This window comes from Pantherophis guttatus, chromosome 4 (genome assembly GCF_059756535.1).
Source record: "Pantherophis guttatus breed Tessera chromosome 4, ASM5975653v1, whole genome shotgun sequence".
Classification (NCBI taxonomy): domain Eukaryota; kingdom Metazoa; phylum Chordata; class Lepidosauria; order Squamata; family Colubridae; genus Pantherophis; species Pantherophis guttatus.
Genome location: NC_142066.1, coordinates 95359216 through 95371679, shown reverse-complemented (window position 1 = coordinate 95371679; position 12464 = coordinate 95359216). Strand labels below are relative to the sequence as shown.

Below are 12464 nucleotides of genomic sequence, written 5' to 3'. Positions count from 1 at the left end.
GATCATGCTCTATGGTGCTGAAATTTGGGGTCTTACAGAGGCCCCCATATTAGAGAGAACTCAAAATAATCTGTTAAGGAGGATGCTTGGGGTAAACAATTCCACTTCAGCTGCAGCCGTCAGAGCTGAATTGGGACATTTCTCACTATACACCTATACAATCACTAGGGCGGTAGCCTACTGGCTAAAAATGACCCAGATGGATGCCAGCAGACTCCCTAAAATATGTTTAGAGGAACAGCAGATTTCAAATCCTCAAAGGTATTCCTGGCTAACCCAGCTGTCAGAAATATTGAACTGATATGGCGTAGGGTTCCCGTTGTGTGACACACTGAACCAAGTTAAACAACGGATTAAAGATATACATGGGCAAATGGATATGGCAACCCTTTCAACTAATCATTCCCTTAAACTGCTGACAGCAGTTAAAACAACTTTCACCCTGGAAAAGTATTTATATTTAGAAATGCCATCAGTGGAGAGACAGTTATTTGTTAAGTTTAGATTCGAACTTCTAGATACCAACGTTAGATTCGGCCGTTATCGGAAAATCCCGTATGACAAAAGAATATGCATATGTGGGGTAAACGTCGTGGAGGACACGGCGCATATAATATTCAAATGTAGTCTCTATCAGGAAGTTAGAAATCAATATCTGTCCCCAATTATAAATAAATTTCCCCACTGGAATATAAGCCAAAAATTAGCATTTCTGTTGAGGGCTGACTCTCCTCCCCTGGTAAGAGCGATCACTCGATACCTTAAAAGGTTGACGGCAATACGAGCCAGTTATATCAAGGAAAATTTTATCGATTGTAAGAAAGATGAGCTCAGTTAGAGAGGAGCTATCCTATTTGGGTTATCTAGTCTTTTAGTCTTGGCAACTTAGCTATTGAAATTTGATATGGTAAAATTTTAATGTCATCTATCATATATTTTTAGATTGCTATTTTTGTAACTGTTTTATCTTTTTCCCTTTTTCTCTTCTGTTTTGTTTGAAAAGGCCTTCGGGCTATTCAATAAACTATATATACGTGAGCTTAAATAGACTCCAGAGGATGGTAGAGGACAGGAAGACCTGGAGGAATGTTGTCCATGGGGTCGTGATGGGTCAGACATGACTTCGCAACTAACACACAACAAAAAGAAGTCTAAAGAAAAGAAGAATTAGGGGCCACATGATAGCAATATTCCAGTATTTGAGGGGCTGCCATAAAGAAGAGGGGTCAAAGTACTCTACAAAGCACTAGAGGAGAGGACAAGAAAAATGGTAGGAAACTAATCAAAGAGAGAAGCAACCTGGAATTAAGGAGAAACTTTCTAACAGTGAGGACAGTAAACCAGTAGAACAGCTTGCCTTCAGAAATCATGGTTGCTCCACCACTGGAGGTTTTTAAGAAGAGACTGGACAGTCACTTGTCTGAAATTGTATAGGTTCTCCTGCTTGAGCGGGCGGCTGGTCTGACCTCCAAGTGCTCTTCTCTATTTCTATTTCTATTTCTATAAATAAGAATCCTCTTCCGGATTCAAGTGGGAGTCTTGTAAAAAAAAGAAAACACTACATTAACTTACTGAAGTAATTTTATTTTAGAAGTTAGTTTTGCTCTTAGAGCAAACTGATGTTAAAGTAAAATAACAGGCTAAACACATCTTCATAAGAAAAAATCTGTTTCTTTTTTCCCGAGTGTGATTAAAAAAATTTAATTAACTGAAATTTGTGTGTTAAGTTCTTAAAAGTAATACATACAATACTTGCCTGTGAAAAACAGTGTAAGTATTTGTCTTCTTCAAACAAAAAGACTGTGTCAGCTGTCTCCCCCCACCCCCAACTTAGCTATTCCTATAAAGTTCCATCTCATCCTGCCTACTATTCTTATCCCATTATTTCCTAAGTGGAGAGAGAAATAAAATAAAATAAAAGTATGTTGGATAAAAGAAATGAAAGAGTACAGTAGTAGGAATAGATCATTTCAGATGGCTGTAAGTAAAAATCACTAAAATGAATGCTTGGAAACTGGGGATAAAAGCATCTACCTTATGTAACAAATTACTTCTTAAAATCTAGACCATTCCAACCTGTTGATTCTGAGAGATATTTTTAAGAGAACTTTTATGGGAAAATTTATTTATTCAGTTTGTGTAACTGCCCATCTCAAACCAGTACTCAGCAGTGGTGGGATTCAAGTAATTTAACAACCGGTTCTCTGCCCTAATGATTTCTTCCAACAACCAGTTTGCCAAACTGCTCAGAAAGTTAACAACCGGTTCTCCCAAAGTGGTGAGAACTGGCTGAATCCCACCACTGGTATTCAGTCATTATGACTTTGTCAGTCATATAAATGGGGAAATCAGTAAGGAAACTGGTCAGCACTGTATAAAAGGAAGTTAACAAATAAGGATACCCCACAAAGAGGCACTTAAAAATACTTTTACTGTAATTATAATTCAACAGCTGATTAAATAAATCCTGTTACTGCTGTGAAGACTGATCAGCAACTTTGCAGCAAGTAGAATTTCCTTGTTTTCTTAATTATAATTTTTGCAATCAAAAAACTTGCAAAGCCTAGGGGAGAGCTTCAGGATAGGAAAAGATAAATCCTTCCTGTGCAGTCCTATTTATTTGTTTATTTAAAAGAAATAAGACACTTACAAAAGGTGGAAAACTAACCTAGCGGATTGGCTCCTGCTATAGCAACACTAGATTCTGCCTCCTTTCCTAGAGGACAAATGGTACAACAATAATTTAGGAATTAACAATTCCACAATATACCTGGGACCTCTTTGAGCTCCTCTTTGATCGTTGCAACTTCTTCTGCAGTTAGATCTCCTTTTTTCAGTACAATCACCCGTGGTTGTTCATCTTCCTTATCACTTCCACTGTCATCTTCAGAAGCTGGAAGCTGTTCTCTCTGGAAAAGATTTCAGTACCAATCTACACAAATTTCTTGAAAAAAGAAATTTTAAATAGGGGAAAGAAAGTTGAATAGTGAAAGGGTTGCACTAAAAAGGTGAGGTTAACCTCCTCTTCCAGAAGTTTTCTGAGTCTTCATATTATGACCCTATCTCCTACTTTAGGAGAAATACTTAGAAAATTTTGATATCACCATCTGTCTGTGGGGGCTATCATATATCCAGGGGGCAGCTCCAGGGAAATAAGGAAAAAGTGACTTCCACAGCAGAGAAAAAAGATATTCTTAGCACAGAAATTTGCCTAGACTTGCTATCTATTTCTAAAAAATCCAAACTTTAATCAAAGGCTGTATCTTTTCCCAGGTTTGTTTCACAGTTTTTTTCCTTTTTCTTCCTTTCACAGTTTTGCCCTCAATCATATCTATAGAGGTGTTTTACCATGCTTCTCCTATCCCAAAACCAACAGAAAATCATACTATTGTAACTTTTCTATAGCATTATAAAGGATGGGACTAGAATATATCTATGTGGCAAAGAAACCGTGACTCCTTGTGGAAACTTGATCCTAAACCTGTAGCTTGACAAGAGAATGTATAAATTCTGCTATTTTTCTAACTACTGCTGGTAGTTAGAAAACTACAGTTAATTTATGACAATTGAGCTCAGAATCTCAGTCATTATGCAAAGCAGTCATTAAAGTGAGATGTCACAACTGCTTCAGTAACCACAATTCCAGCACTCCTGGTTGCAGTTATTTGAATGTGGTCATTAAGCAAGCAGTATCCCATTTAAGGAGGAAGGGGTGACTGTGGTAGTATGGGCGCTTTCGTTCAGCGCTACCGCTTTCCACCTCGCGCTGAACGAAACGAAGGATGGGATAGATTTTTAAGGAAAGGGAGGGCCCAAGGAACAGAAACAGAAGGTGGGGAAGTCTATGGAAATTCTCAGTCATCCAGGTCATGGTTATCCCAAAGGTGCTTTTTCAAGAGCTGAAGAAGCTTCTTGGATAAGAAGCGAAACGTCTTCAAAGAAAACCCAGAACGTCCAGTTGCTTCTTGAAAAAGCGCCTTTCGGAGAAGGGGGGAAGTTTGATACTGTTACCTTGGTGTCCACGGTGGGTCCCTCTCGATAGCCGATTCGCTCTTTGAAACGACTCAGGAAAGCGGGTTCGGCTGGCTTCACATACGAAACCTGACTTTTTTTACTCATAATCTAGGATCGAAGACACTGCGCCTCCAGTCACTCTTCAACTAGTTTCCGCCCAGGTCACGTGGGAGGAGCTGCTCTCAGAGACCTCCTTTCCCTGCTTGACGATGGTTGCTCCCATCTTGGCTTCAGCGCAGAAGCAGAGGCTTAATTTAAAGAGGGAGCCATTTTGAACGGAGGGAAGATTAGTGCTCAATGGAGACGAAACTGAAAGGGTGGAAAGAGGATGGCGTCCAAGAGCCCAAGTAGGTGGTTAAGAGAAGACGACTAATGAGAAGCTAAAATGTATCTATAGGAAAAAGACGGAGCTGAGAAATAGCTTCTGTATCGGGAGCTTGAAAACAAATGGTCAGGAGAGCCCCATGAACATTAACTCATTAGCCCCGAGGGCCACAACTACATTCTTCGCTCGCACCGCCGTTTCTAGAGTTAAAATTAAAGAATATCAGCCTGTGCTGATATTTTGTTGTGAAATACAGCCCCGGCTTCTTAGCTGGCCCTGTTTTTCTTTCATTAGAACACTAAATATTTAGTATAACTGCACTGATAACGTCATATTTTTAAAAAATGTCTACAGTAAGTATAATCTAAAAAACCTGTCTGATTCAGTGTGCCCAAATTCTGCTTTCCTTTTTCTTACATCAGTTAAGGAGGTCTAAAATAAATTCATGGAAGGCAAGTCTACTTGGAGGAACATGGAATGCATATTGATTGTAAGATTTGGTGTCGAGGTGGAAGTACTCTGATTTGCTTCAGAAAGACTCAGCTAATCTTACTAGACTCTTATCAGAAGTTGGATTCATGAATCTAAAGGGGTATTCAGCCAGTTTAATATACTTTCCTCCTGACTCTGAAGTAACACAAGAATATGCCAGATAATTTTCTGTGTTTTGATAGCCAATAAAGAAGGAGGCCAGAGGCCAGTCAGTATTCCTGTATAAATAGCCAAACATGCCTCCCTAGGCCAAGAGTGTTAGAAGAATTTTCTTGGTCCAATTTTTTGAGCTAGGTCATGAATAAACACTGCTTGGAAGTAGTTTAAAGAATGGTTGAAGGTAGCCTACGCTGTTAGGATGTTTAAGATATGCAGATTGAGATGCTCCTGCTCTAGACTTTGATCATGAGGGGTAAGTTTAGATGTGTATTGGAAAACAGGAGATGCTTAACTCCAGAGTGTTCATAAGCTTTTGAAAGTGGTTGGCATGTGGAACTTGTTCATTTGGTTGTTTTTTTTAACACTTGCCTGTTTGGAGGTCTCATCTGGCACTAAAGTTTCAAATATGAAAGTTATGATGATATTCTTGGCAATGCAGAAGTGGTTTGCCATAGATTTTTTTTCAATTTTATTTTGGAATTTCTTCTAGGTGGAGTAATGTCTCATACCTACAGAGCCCCACCTTTTCTTGTTCTTATTGTATTGTAGTTCACTCTGATCTTCTTCCTTTTCAATCTTAGTGGCAAAGTTGAGGACCCAGTTGTGGGGGCAATAAGCTGACTTTGTATAAATATACAAAAAGGATGAAGGCTATTGCTTAGCGCATTGTAAGCCGCCCTGAGTCTCCGGAGAAGGGCGGCATATAAATCAAAAAAAAAAAAAAAAGTTGTTTCTTCTAAATGCTTTGATACCTGTGGGTGTTGCTACCATGGTATTAAAGCTTTGTTTTTTATTTATTACATTTCTATGGTGGTTCATCTCAAAATAAAAACAAAATTAAAACAGTAAGCAAAACTGCAGATAAACATACACATAGCTTTAAAAAAGTTCCGCATTCTCCTACATAATCCCCTTGAAGGGAGGGAAATAAATATACTTGTATTTATATTTATACAGGAATACTGTCCTCTGGCTTCCTTACCAAGAGATTGTCTATCAAAACAGAAAATTATACTGGCATATTCTTGTGTTACTTCAGAGTCAGGAGGAAAGTATTAAACTGGCTGAATACACCTTTGGATTCATGAATCCAACTTCTGATAAGAGTCTGGTAAAATTAGATAAGTCTTTCTGAACCAATGTTTACCTTTTCATAAATAGCTATGCCATTATGAAAGTTAATGTAATTAAAATGTAAGTTTTAGCCTTATGACATCTTTTGAATAACAATGCAGCAGAAATTCTAAGTTTACTTTAAAGGAAGTAAATCTTTTTCAGCAGATATTCAGTGGGATATTACTGTTTAAATGAAATTATCAGCTCCGATCTGCCGGGCTGCCAGTCCGGAGAGGGAGACCACCAGCCTGCAAATCTAGCCACCCAGAGCCTGCCGCCGACATGGCTGCTGCTATCCTGGCCACTAGAGAGACTGGCGTGATTCCCTGGAGCCTGATACTGTTTCTCTAGGTGGTTGCCTGCTATTGTTGCCACGGCGACTGGATCCGGAGCTGCTGCTGCAGATGCCGCCATTTTCGATGCCACCTCACAGCTGAGAGGCGGACTGCTGATGTTCGGGCCCGGATGCTTATTTAGAGCAATGTCGCCGCCAATGCAAGCTGTCAGGACTGACAAACCATGACTGATTGTCAGCTAGGGAGGGTAGTGGGTGGAAGCTGGACTAAGGGCGGAACCACGGGGTGGAGCTGGGAATGGAGGTGGGAGACTTCAAAAGGTGGGGAGTACAGCGCGAATAGCACTGACAGTGTTTCACTTTCACAGGTGATTGTCAGAGCATGCCGGATCACAGGATAAAGAACTCTCACAGTAAACCTGTTTGAAGTGTTTTGTCTCGTGTCGTTCCGGAACCTAACACATTGTCAGTGCTCTCCCTTTATTCTGCTTAAATACAACAAGAGCATGGCAGAGGGGACTCAGCCAGGCTTGGAAACAGAGGACTTGGCGGAGTCAGCGGTGCAGGCTAAAGTGGCTACTCCAGAAGAAATGCCTATTCAAATCTGGGGCCAGATGTTTGGCCTAAGGAGCGCACAGCACCCCTCCTTCCATCCCGGCTAGACCAGGAGCTGGTGGACGCCGAACAGGTCATGCTGCCAAGGACTGAGGGTGTGCGGGAGTGGTGGTTAGGCTCCCTGAGGCAAGGGGATTATGGGGCACCCCCTCCTCCACCAGCGCTCACCTCTTCCAGAAGCCACTTTACTCAATAGTGTGAAAGACGTATCTCAGAGGATGAGTGGAGTTACTAAATCGTTTTATGGAGCCAAACTCTGGATGTGTTGTGTGAAATGTTTGGACCCGCAGGGTTCAAGGGGCTGAACTCTGGGAGAGGGCGGAGAAGAGGTGTGGAACCTCTACTGACACGTAGTACCCATCCCCCAGAAGAGGAGTTACCCAGAGGCTGGACGCAGCCCTAGATTGGACGGGGGAAGCCCCACAGACCAGGAGACCTTCAACTACCCAAGACCTTGAACATCGCATGGGACCAGACGGGGTGTTGAGGCAAGGCAACTGGGCTCCTCTCCCATCCTGGCTGTTACCAAATCAGGGTCAGGGCCCAATGGGCCAATGGGAACTATCGGCTGTATGGGCCTCATTCGATGGTAGCCCAGACAGGGTTGCCCTGATAGACCATCTGGAAAAGTATGGCCATTTATATACTTCCCAGCAGGGTCGATTTGATTTAAATCAAACTGATTTAAATCACTAGTCAGTAAGGCTTGATTTAAATCATAGTTTTCTACATAAAGACTAATTCTTGCTGGTATAATTTTAATATGCAAGTAGATGAAGATTTTTAGAATAACAACTTTTCATATTAGTTTTTTTATCCCCAGTTTAATAGGTTAATCATTCATATTTGGACAACTTTTCTGTTGTACTTAGGAAGGAGAAAAATAATCATTACCTTAATAATAACAATTTAAATAGATTTATTCAACTGAAACAATAACATTACAGCATATGTTATTTGCTTAAACAAACATCCATGTTTGTTAACTAATTTGGCTAAACAAAATATATATATTTTAAGAAACTTAGACTGTCAGCCCAGCCTACACATGAAAAACTTAAATACTGTCCTCTGTAGCTCACTCGTCATCTTCATCTTCTTTGTTCATAATCTGGAAAAGAAAAACAAGCTTTCCTGCTTTATCGGGTCCCAAACGATTTCTCAATTTAGAATGAATGAGTCCAAAGGAAAAGAATATTCTTTCAACGCCTGCAGAAGAAGCTACTGCTGTTAAAAGTGAAATCATTACTTGAACAGTCTCTAAATCCAAGTGCTTAAGTGTCTTCCACCAGTTCACGGGTGTGACTTTCTTTAAAATATCTTCAGCAAACATATATTTCTTGAATGGTTCCCCCTTAGCTTTGAAGTTTATTATAGTTGGCATTACAGATGGATGATTGCTGGATACCCATGTCATAGCTAACTCCTCTTCCTCAGCACTTAAGTTTTGACCCTGATACTGGATATTGACAATATTTGCCAAAAAATGAGCTGGAGACACTACTTGTCCCATGCTTGTAATTTAATTCTGTCCATGTGTAGTTCTGTTTTTAAGTGTTCACTCAGTTCCTTCTAAATTTCAACAGCATCAAGCAATAAAACAGCTATTTTTCTGTATTTTGTTTAAAGCTTCAGAGATGGGTTTCAGGATGCTCAGCATATGTTCAACATTTCTCTTAAGCCCAATGTTGAGGATTTTGGCCGTGACAGTGCCATCTATTTTATCTCAATTTTCTTCACAAACTGTCATCAGAATAGGCCAGTTCTTGATATACTGCTCAAAACAGTCCACCACAGAGTTCCATCTAACATCTTGTGGGAGCGTTAGCTTGGTTCCACCCATCCTTTTCAGAGCTGCTGCAGCAAAATGATAGTTACAGAAGTATTTAGCAATTTCAACAACATTAGTCTTTATTTCTGGAACACTTAAGTCTTTGGCTAAGAGGTGCAGCAAATGAGCACTGCAATCATATGTTATTAGCTTTGTATTCCCTTCCCTTCTTCCCATCTTGGATACATTTGCAGCATTGTGACCAAACTGCATACTAGACATTTGAATTTTTTGTGTCCAGACCAGACCACCCCAACAATGCCCTTGATGTGATGTCTCGCTGCCTGGAGGCCGTGCAGGTCTGGATGGGGAGGAACAGGCTCAGACTCAACCCCTCCAAGACTGAGTGGCTGTGGCTTCCGGCGTCCCAATATAGTCAGCAGGTGCCATCGCTGACTATTGGGGGTGAATCTTTGCCCCCCACAGAGAGGGCTCGCAATCTGGGTGTCCTCCTGGATGCATGGATGTCTTTAGAAGAGCATATGACGGCCGTGGCCAGGGGGGCCTTTTATCAGGTTCGCCCGATTCACCAGTTGCAGCCCTTTCTGGACCGGGACGCCTTGCGCACGGTCACTCACGCCCTTGTCACCTCCCGGCTAGACTATTGTAATGCTCTCTACATGGGGCTCCCCTTGAAGAGCACTCGGAGGCTCCAACTGGTCCAGAATGCGGCCGCACGGGTGGTTATGGGCGCAACTCGTTGTGCCCATGTGACACCCCTCCTGCGCGAGCTGCACTGGCTCCCAGTGGTCTTCCGGGTGCGATTCAAGGTGTTGGTTACCACCTTTAAAGCGCTCCATGGCATAGGACCCGGGTACCTTCGAGACCGACTTCTGCCACCAATAGCTTCCCACCAGCCAGTTCGTTCCCACAGAGAGGGTCTCCTCAGGGTGCCATCGGCCAAGTTATGTCGGCTGGCGACACCCAGGGGGAGGGCCTTCTCTGTGGGACCCCAGCCCTGTGGAATGAACTGCCCCCGGAAATACGTAAGATCCCCGACCTCCGGGTATTTCGCTGTGCACTGAAGACCCTGTTGTTCCGCCAGGCCGGGCTATCGACATGATAATTTTAAATTGGGGTATTTTAAATTTCTGGGGTTTTAAATGGAGCCAAATTTATTTAATAATTTTAAATTTTAAATTGATGTTTGTCTTGTGTTTTTAAATAGGCTGTACACCGCCCTGAGTCCTTCGGGAGAACGGCGGTATAGAAATATAATAATAATAATAATTATTATTATTATTATTATTATTATTATTATTATTATTATTATTATTATTATTCACATGTTATTATAGCTTTTACTGCCACTTCTTGTATAAGTATTCTGCTCTGTGTGCATTTCCTGACGTATCAATTGTTTGTGCAAGGAAGACTTTCCCTTCTTCTGTTGTTATACAAGCACATACAATAGGATCATTGTGGACATTACTCCACCCATCAATACTTAGGTTAACAATTCTATCCTCCAGAGCTGTTGCACATTGCTCCATTTCTCTGTCATACACTTTATCCAGCAGTTTCCCTGCAACATCTGCTCTGCTGGGTGGACTGTATCCTGGTCTCAGTGACTGAACCATATTAATGAAATGTGAGTTCTCAGTCAGACGGAAAGAAGAGTTCGTTGCATAAACAAACTGGGCAATTTTTTCATCAATTAACTCTTTTTCTAATCTGCTAGTTTTTATCACAAACTTATCTATGGTGGTTCCAGGAGGGAAGGGTTTTTTCTTTCTTTTAGGTGATAGTGATACGTGGCTGTGGGTGTTTGATGATGATGATGCTAATGAAGCACTATCCTGGATGGATAACTCTGAAACTGTAGAACAGGAGGATGGTGATCTTGAAGGTGGATAGTTTCCAGAATCCATGAATTCCCCTAAACAAAAGAGTCAGTGCTGTTATTTTATTGTTTATACAATTTCTGCTTGTTGTACACAGCACTGCCCCAAAAGGAATATTTGCTTTTCTTCATAACTGTACCAAATGACAGTAACATGCAGTAATAATAAGAAATATAATTTTGCTCAAACATGACAGTTCAAGGCAGTCTTTAGAAATATGATTCAATAAAAATGTTTACCAACCTGAAGATCCTGCCTGTTCAAATGTGTTTCTTTGGTCATCTTCATCACAGCTCTTCTCATGATGTTGCCTCATTCGGGCCACCAGGCCTTGCATTTCTTTGTTGCAGTGTTTGCAGTTTGCATGCATGCCTGCCTTACCGATAGGTAAAGGAACTTCATAAAAATATTGCCAAACTGGGTCTCTTTTACGGCCTGCTGCCATTATAGGTTTTTTCCTCCAAGGAAAGAATGTGATAAACCTCAAACAAAAAGATCCAAAGACTTGTCTGTCTGTGGCTGTGCAGTATTGTACTCAGAAAGTTTCACTTTCATTTTGTACTGCTTGTCTGCTTGCCCCTTCCTCCTCATACTTAGTTTCACTTTCTTCTTGTGCAGATCTATTCCACTCCAAACAATCAGAAAAATATTGTTTCTATTCTATTCACTGAACTTCTTGAAACTTAGCACTGAAGGGGTTGATTCTGTATTCATAGGTTTGTAGAACAATAGGATTAAGGTCTTTTTCTCAACTCTGTTCATGTTATAACATTTTTGCTGTGAAGAAGAGGCATGTGATCTCTGCTGAGTCAAATTCAGTTTTGAGAACTGCAAAAGTAAACCAAATATCTGTGATAATATCTTGCCCAATAATCTTACAAAAACCTCTGGAAGAGCATGACGTGAATGGATTAATGGAATTTATTTACCAAAAAAATTAAACACATACAGCCTTATTCTACATAATTAAAAAACTAATCTTTATTTCATGATGGAATAACCTTTGGATGGTAATATATTTTCCTCAAAAAGCATTTTATTTAAAAAAATCCGATTTAAATCAAAAAAATCCGATTTAAATCAAATCTGATTTTTTTTTTATTTTTTTAAAAAAATCATTGATTTTTATCCATCCTGCTTCCCAGTGGGCTATGGTCATGGGCATGGCTGCAGTTATGGAGGGTGAAGCAGCTGACTGGGTCGCTGACCTATATAGTGACCATGCAGGGGAACTGGGAGATATAGGCCTGTTCCTCTCTGCATTGCAGGAGAGGTTTGAGGATAATGCAAGAATGGAACAGGCTGAGGGTGAGCTATTGGCAGTGAGGCAATGAGGCCAGCCAGTGGCTGAATATGTAAGGAAGCTCTGCAGACTATCCGGAAGAGTGAGAGGCTGGCCAGAGAAGTTGATAGTAAACCAATTTAGAGCTGGACTTGATCGTGCTTTATGGCAAGCCTGTATGACCTGTGGCTTGCCACCCGGTCTGATGGCATGGCTACAAGCCACTACTGAAATTGACAAGATCCGGAGGGATGACCGAACAAGAGCAGAGTGGCCAGCAAGAGGGCGGAGGCCCCCAGACGATCCTTTCAGGCGACACAGCCACCACACGACCCAACACCAGCCACACCACCTACAGCCTCCCCAGGAAAACCCGGTTCCACCAGGGCCCCGATGATCTGGTTCCGATGCGGGAAGCTGGGTCACAGGGCGTTGGATTGCCCTGAGGCAGGCACTAAACGAGACCCAGGAAATGTAACACCAGGGCCCTG

At 41.4% G+C, this 12464-nt stretch overlaps 1 protein-coding gene across 5 annotated transcripts in view; it reads right to left on the bottom strand.

Annotated features, from left to right (window-relative positions):
* Window positions 1-4196, bottom strand: part of KIAA1143 (KIAA1143 ortholog) — a 191175-nt gene extending 186979 nt beyond the window's left edge. For 4 of the 5 annotated variants that reach the window (XM_034404193.2, XM_087894187.1, XM_060683620.2 and 1 more), the window contains exons 1-2: window positions 4012-4196; window positions 2771-2909 (exon numbers count right to left, since the gene is read on the bottom strand). In XM_034404193.2, coding sequence (XP_034260084.1) covers window positions 2771-2909; window positions 4012-4119 — 247 coding nt within the window. In that variant the 5' untranslated portion in view covers window positions 4120-4196. The remainder of the gene's footprint in view (window positions 1-2770; window positions 2910-4011) is intronic. The other variant, XM_034404191.2, reaches the window with a different exon arrangement.
* Window positions 4197-12464: the final 8268 nt, after the last annotated feature.